Here is a 7,843-nt window from a genome sequence, read left to right on the forward strand (position 1 = left end):
CTAGTGTTTTTGAAATTCCAGAATTTAGAATTCTAAAAAATACTAGATTTTGGAATTCCATAAAATACTAGAATTAAAAAAATATGAAATTTAAGAAACTTAAGATTCTAAAAAATACTGGAATTCCATAAATATGAAGATTTTGGAATTCTAGTATTTCTGAAATTCCAGAATCTGGAATTCTAAAAAATACTAGATTTTGAAATTATAGAAAATGCAAGAATTCTTTTAAAGATACTTTGGACAAAGCCAATACGAGGTGTGCCACGTGGAAAGCCAAGACTCTCTCCCTCGCTGGCCGACTGACTTTAATTCAATCTGTGAATTCCGCTGCTCCCAACCACATCATGCGGGCTTGTCAGCTTCCGAATCTTGTGCTTAATGATCTTGATAAGATTAACCGAAGGTTCCTGTGGGGGGAAGCTGCGGAGGGAAGAAAGATCCACCTGGTGCCTTGGAGTGAGGTTTGTCAGCCAAAATATTCAGGGGGTTTGGGCATTAGGAGAGCTAAGGATAATAATAAAGTTTTATTAATGAAACTCCTTTGGCGTATGTGGCAATGCCCCTCCTCTCTCTGGGTTCGCCTTCTTTGTGGTAAGTATCGAAAAGATAAGATCTTTGGGGGGGCGAAAGAGAGAGTTATCAATTGTTCCTTCCTCTGGAAAGGGCTTAGCGCCGTTTTTGTTGAGTTTTGCTCGGGGGTTGGTCTGGATGTGGGTAATGGTAAGTCCATAAGCTTCTGGTTTGATACCTGGATTGGGGATAAACCTTTAGTGGATGTGTGCACTCCCCCCCCCCCCCCCCCCCCCCCCCGCCTAGTGATATCCAAAACTGGAGGTTAGCCGATGTGGTGGACTCTGAAGGGGACTGGGTTTGGCCTAAATTTGATTCTTTCTTTAGCCTTGAGACTCTCCTTAGAATTAGAGGAGTGAAGGTGAGTAATCAAGAGGAAGACATGGATAAGCATTGCTGGGCGCTGACTAACAATGGAGTCTATTCTTGCAAATCTGCCTTTGAAGCTTTTTCCCTTAACATGACTGATAATCCCTCGGATATTTGGAAGACCATTTGGTCCCTTAAAATCCCCTACCGCATGAGGAGCTTCCTGTGGCTGGGCGTTAAAGACAGATTACTTACTAACTCAGATAGATACAGAAGGCATTTGGCGACCTCTGGAGCTTGCGGTAGATGTAGAGGCCATGTTGAATCGTTGTGCCACGCTCTTAGGGATTGCCCTAAGAGTGAAGAGGTTTGGAAGAAAATTCTCCCTCATCATACTTTCTCTTCCTTCATGTCCCATTCTGTGAACACCTGGTTCTCAGATGGTATTAGGGGAAAGTTATTGTCTTATATGGAGCATGGGGACATTTTCTTTGCCATTATCTGTCATCAAGTGTGGAAATGGAGGAACGAGGAGATTTTTGATAATAAAGTTGTGCTTTTGCCTAACTTAGCTGAGTTCTTCTTGAAGAAACTCTCCTCTATTATTGATAGTTTCAAAGGTGAGTCCCTTGCCAGATCTTCCCCGAATAGTGATGTCCACCTCGTGAGCTGGAGCAGGCCGAGAGAGGGGGTTGTGAAGCTGAATACTGATGGTTCCTGCCTCAGTAATGGTAAGATTGCTGCCGGAGGTGTTCTTAGGGATGCGGGAGGCGCCTGGCTTTCTGGGTTTACCCAGAATTTGGGTTTGGGTTCTTCCTTCTCTGCGGAGCTCTGGGGCATTCTCTCTGGGATCCAACTGGCGATTAGGCTGGGTGTTAAGAGGCTTTCTGTGGAGTCAGATAACTTGGAGGCCATCAATATGATTTTGGGTAGTCATGCCATGGGTCTTCATAGCCGCAACCTTATTAAAGCTATTAAGAGGCTTAGCCCCTCATTTGATATCCTTGAGTTCAGCCACATTTTCCGGGAGCAGAACCGTGTTGCAGATCACTTGGCGGCGGCAGGCCATGAGGGGTGTTAGGTGTTTCTACCCTTACCGTTCCCCCTATCGCTCTTTCTCCTCTTCTTTTAGAGGATAGGATTTGGGTTAGCTTTCCTAGGCTAATCCCGGTGTAGTTGCTTGTTTTGCTTTGCTTTCCTTTCCTTTTCTACCAAAAAAAAAAAAATTTATTTTTTATATAGATTATTTTTATTAATTTGTGTAACACATTTTTTATTTTGTAATATGATAAGGTGCAAAAATACCTCTAACATTTATAGCTAGGAACAATTTTACCCTTAACATTTAAAATGGTGCAATTATACCCCTAATGTTGGCAGCCAAAAGCAATTTTACCTCTAACATTGACAAGTTTGGTCAATTTGAGAAATAATTTATTAAATTATCTTCTTGGTCATGAATATTGTCATCTACACTTCACATGTGCACCATTTTATCATCGTTAGTAACAGATCACAAACATATAATTAGACGTGGATTTTTTTTTAAGAAAAAAAAATATATTGTCTTTTGTACAAATTGGCAAAAAAAAATTCAATTATTTCGTCGAATTTATAAATATTAATTTCCAATTTTATTATTAAATCACAAAAAAATATGAAATCTTTTTTAGAACTACCGGTATGTGCAATTGGTGTAGAATATGAAATAAAATATCTATGTTTTCTAATAATATCTGAAATCGACCCAACTTGCTAATGTTAGGGGTAAAATTGCTCTTAACTGACAGCGTTATGAAATTGTACAATTTTAGACGTTAAAGAGTAAAATTATTCCTAGTTGTAAACTTTATGAGCATTTTTCACATTTTTCCTTTTATAATTTCATTGTTGATTAATTTAAAACATGTCCATTTTAGACATTTTAAATCCGAACAGCAACAGCTCAATATAATTTTACCAAACTCCTACAAAAAAAAATATAATTTTACCAAACACTAGTAATTAAACAGCTAATAACAAACAGCTAACATCAACCGCTAACAGCTTACTGCAACTGCAAACAGCTAACAACAACCGCAACAGCTATTAGCTAACAGCTGAACCAAACAGACCCTTAATTTAGAGAGTCGTGTCACCTTGTTGGAGTGATCAACTCTCTAAATGGCTAACTAAATTTGACAATTTAGATAGTCATATCACCTTATTGGAGATACTCTAAAATTAAGTAAAAAAGATTTATAATTCATAATTTTCTCCCCTTTTAAACTACATGTAATTTATAATGGATGTATAATAGTACTATATAAGAATGTCTAAAATACGTTTACATTTGTCCTAGTAATTAATAATGGTGTGATTCACGTTTTTTTGTTATGATGCTAGCTAAGTTTCAACTCAAACATCACATGTCCACTCATTTAGGTTAAACTTCTAATTAAAATTGCTATCTAATCGAGCATCACATGTAAAATGAAAAATTAGTTAGTAACAGCTTCTAGTTTATAGCTATATTATGCTACTCGATCCAAAGGACATTTTGCATATGAAAAATATTCGAATTCAATATATATATATATTTTTTTGGTGTGTATGGATCATCTATCTCAAATCATATATAATTTGATTTCCTTGTCAGACTCTAATTATAGTTTGAAATTCTAATTAGAAAAAACATACTATTCAAATGTTGGCCTATTGACTTTTTTTTTTCTTTCTATTGAGATTATATATCACATACATTTTTTTATTGAAGGCCGGTTAGCGAGAGAATGTAAAAAACAGACTTCTCAGCTATGCTGGTACCTCTGAAATTATATATCATATACATAGCTTTCGCAAGATAAAATCTAAATAATATTGCATTTTAATCTTTTATTTAAATTTTGTCATTGAATAAGTGCTAGATAAAAATAATTGATCAAATATTACAAAATAATAGTATAATGATTCAATGGAAAATGTTGCAATTTAAAAATACACTAGAGAAGCTTAATCTACCTCTTCAATACCATAGATTATGATAGAGCAATAAGTAGTGCTTCAAACCATTTTTAGTACTACAATGAGAAACATATATTTCACCCAGAATTAACTTCATAGTCTTTTTCCCACGAATTACTTCATTATCTTTTAATGAGACATATCTATGTAATGATAGACAAAACTCTTCTGTTTTTCCATGAAGGAAAACATGATAACTCTCATATATCGAGACATACCACAACCATCCATAAAGGGAGAAAGAACAAAAAAACACAAATGAATAAATAAGATACTATAAAAAAGAAATGACTCAGATCTGAATGTCCGGAAGAGGCTAAATGATGAAGAATGGATTAGGTTGTTTTTCGATGGGATTCGACTTACGAGGAGTATATGATTTCTATTTTTGTTTATTGCTCTTTGTAGTCTTTTTATTGCTTTTTGTGATCTGTTTTCTTCCATTTGTGGACCTTATACTGGCATTAGGCTGTATGGGTGGGAGGTTTTATCGTGCTGTATTTGTACTTTGTAATTTAATGGAATGATATATGACATTTTTATCAAAAAAAAAATAATCTATCATAGTTGATTAATAAAAAACTTATTCAATAAAGAAAAAGCGAAACAAAGCAAATAAGAGGTTTGTCTTTCGGTTAGAAGCCGGTAGAAAATTCCAAAATCTGAATGAAGAAGAAGAGAGTTTATTGCTAGTTAGGTTTAAGTCTTCTTTCTAACTAAATAAAAAAAAGAGATGAATTATAGAATTAATAAAAAAACTAAAAAAAAAACACAACATTTTATTTATAAAATGAAGGCTACTAGTATATGATGTGGTTGGATTTTATAGTTTATCTTTATATTTTGTTAATTCTATACTCAGGATGATATACGGGTCAGTCTAGCAGATCCTGTCTTTGACCCGTTTTCTGAACTCACTTTCGTTTCTTTTTTAATTTTCGAAACTCTCCAATCTTTTAATGATTCCACCATTTTTCTATGTTTTAATTCCAATATAACCACATCCTCATTTAAAATAGTATTAACTGACCGTCTCTTCTATTAATAATTCCCTAATTCTTTTACATTTCGGGTTTAATATAACCATCTTCTCATTTAAAACAGTGTGAAATGTCTTACCGTTTTCAATATCCCCTACTTATTTCATCAACTACCATTTAAGTAACCCAAACTTTTCTTCTTAATTCAAGGTAACATCTACACTAATTATGTTACTCCCAAATTGAGAGTTATGATTCACTATGCTGAACCATCAGTCATAGTATAGGTATATATTAACAATTGTCTTGCAATTTACTATTTATCAATGGGATGGAATTACTCTAATAAGCAGCTAATATGCTTATATATATTATGTGAATGAAAGATATGGATTACATTTTAATTTATTAATTTTATAATACTAAAAATCCCAAAAGTAAATTGATGCAATCCTTGGTCTTGTTTTGCATTCACAAATATCTTGATGAGAGACAGAATACTTTAATTAATTAATTAAAGCAAATGAATAGAAAAGGGAGGTTAATCTGCCAAAGAATTAATGTAACGCAAAGAGTTAAATTCCTTTTACTAACGTCTCCCAACAAACCACAAAAAGCAGCACATTAATTAGGTACCAATTCCACCAAATTTTTCAATATCAAAAGCTGCCGCTGCCTATCTTCCTATTCTGGTATGGAATCTACCCAATATTTTTCCTGGATGCTTCCTAATTTACTTGCTCTTTCCAAATCAATAATCAAAATTAAAATTAAAATAAAATCACCCCCGATAGAATTTTAAGGTGGAGATTCAAAGCATACTCAGACTTGTATTTAATAAGTCTTATATTAAGATATATCTAAAAATTCCTATACAGATTATAATTCGTTTATCACACAATAATCCGTTTTGATATTCCGCTCTAATCCTCTAATGTAATTACTCTGTTCAATGTCTGAAAGGGTTTAAAAAGCTGTTTTTGGAAAATTAAAAGAGGGAATCGTATTATACAATAAACTGCTGCAATTTTGATATTTTTTGGAAAAGTAATATACTTTCTTTGTTATTTCAATTGGGAAAAAAAATAACAAATTTTCTGTACACTCGACGACCACACATAGTCACCAATCAGAACTACTTCTAAAATTAATGTCAGTCTTGTTTTCTACAACTTTACATTAACAACCCAAATCGGAATTTAATTTTAATAATTAACCCTCCAATTTGCAATTTCCTTCAACTTGCACCTATCTCTGTTTCACCTTACTGTTATCCAACTACCGGAATAACTCCACCCGCAACTCTGATCATCACAGCTCAGCTCCCGGATTCTCTCTGCCGGTGACGGAGAGCAACTTATAGCAGACCAATCAATTCTTGATGATGATGATAGCTCTTCCCTTCGCGACCATAATTCCGATTTCGGTGATGAAGATGGAACTGAAATCCACTCTTGAAACTCAAAAGGACACCTGGGAGATGAGAAAACTGAATCTTCACTGTTCTTCAATGTAACAGTGGTGGTGGCGGTGGTGGTGACGTTAGAGACAAATGGATGATCTAATAACATATCGGCCGTCCATCTCAATTTAGGATTCTTAATGAAACATTTGGAAACAAAATCTTTCCCGTCCTCCGATAATTGTTTAGGGATTTCAGGCAATTCATCCCCAACTCCAATTTTAATCAACAATGTCGCCATATTCATATCCCCTTTGCAATTCCAAGCAGATTTTCCGGTGATCATCTCCACCACCGCACAACCAAGCGCCCAGATATCACACGGAGATTCATATTCATTTTCATTAACCGATTCCGGCGACATATACAGCGGCGTCCCACGAAATTCAAGCCTCCCCTGTTTTTCCCCTAATTTCTTCGCTAATCCAAAGTCGGCAATCTTAACCTCCCCATTCTCAAACAACAACAAGTTCTGCAGCTTTATATCACAGTGAGCAAAACCTTTCGCGTGAATATAACGAAGCCCTTTCAACACCGATTTCGTGTAGCTTTTAACATCCGATTCCGGTACGCCGCCGCAGTTTTGTACCAATTGAGCTAAACTACCACCGGGAGCGTATTCGAGAAGCAAATTAAACAACCTCTCACCGTGTTCAAGAGTCTGATCACCGCCGAAACAGCGGATTACATTATCGCAACTCTGAAGCTGATTCAAAACATCGATTTCGTTCTCGAGCTGAACAGAGTCGAAAAGATCAGAGGATTTCACAGCCATTAACGGAGCAGAGCGATTTCTAGGTATCGCTAGATTAACGGTGGAAAAGCTTCCACATCCAATTGAATCTCCTCGAACCCAATCCATCGGAGAAGAAGAAGAGAAACGTTTCTTTGGTGTGAAGAAATTGCAATTTGAGTTTTGAGAGAGAAGAAGAGAGGAGAGGTTTAAAGTTGTAACAAGTCACAACTAACTAGTGGCGGAAGAGATGAGGGGTATATATATAAAATAAAAATTGTTACTGAAAGGGAAAAGGAAAAGGAGGCGGAAAAATAGGGTGATGTTTGGGGGATTAAGAGGTGAAGGGTATTTTGTTTTATTAAATTAAAATTAAAATTAATTGTCGGTATAATAAATGCACGTGATATGCAAGGTTACCAAATTAGAATGGAGGATTTTTCTTTTTATGTTTAAAAAAAGAAACGTGGGTTGGGTTGGAGAGGATTACTTTCCTACTAATCTTATTGCTGGTGCCGGTAGTAATTTTACCGCGCCCGCCTATTGAATCTAATGGTCCACGCGTACTCGTTTATGTACACACGTTTTCAAAATTTAGTTCCCACACACTTACTACTACGTCTTCAACTAGTTTTTTTTTTTTTTTTTAAGTTTCTTTTACTTGTTATTATAATTGACATTTGTCATTCAATTTCATTATTTGTAAATTTTATTCTATTAGTAATATACTTCATTATTACGTAATTTTTTTTCAGGCCTAAATTAATAATATATTTACATTTT

The 7,843-nt window shown here is 35.0% G+C and overlaps 1 protein-coding gene across 1 annotated transcript; it reads right to left on the reverse strand.

Moving 5' to 3' along the window:
• Positions 1–5,871: 5,871 nt before the first annotated feature.
• LOC136229954 (mitogen-activated protein kinase kinase kinase 20) lies at positions 5,872–7,315 on the reverse strand. Its single transcript, XM_066018834.1, has one exon. The coding sequence runs from the start codon at positions 7,187–7,189 to the stop codon at positions 6,125–6,127; it is 1,065 nt and encodes a 354-aa protein (XP_065874906.1). The 5' UTR covers positions 7,190–7,315; the 3' UTR covers positions 5,872–6,124.
• Between the last annotated feature and the right edge of the window lie 528 nt (positions 7,316–7,843).

The sequence above is a fragment of the Euphorbia lathyris genome, chromosome 5 (assembly GCF_963576675.1).
Source record: "Euphorbia lathyris chromosome 5, ddEupLath1.1, whole genome shotgun sequence".
Classification (NCBI taxonomy): Eukaryota; Viridiplantae; Streptophyta; class Magnoliopsida; order Malpighiales; family Euphorbiaceae; genus Euphorbia; species Euphorbia lathyris.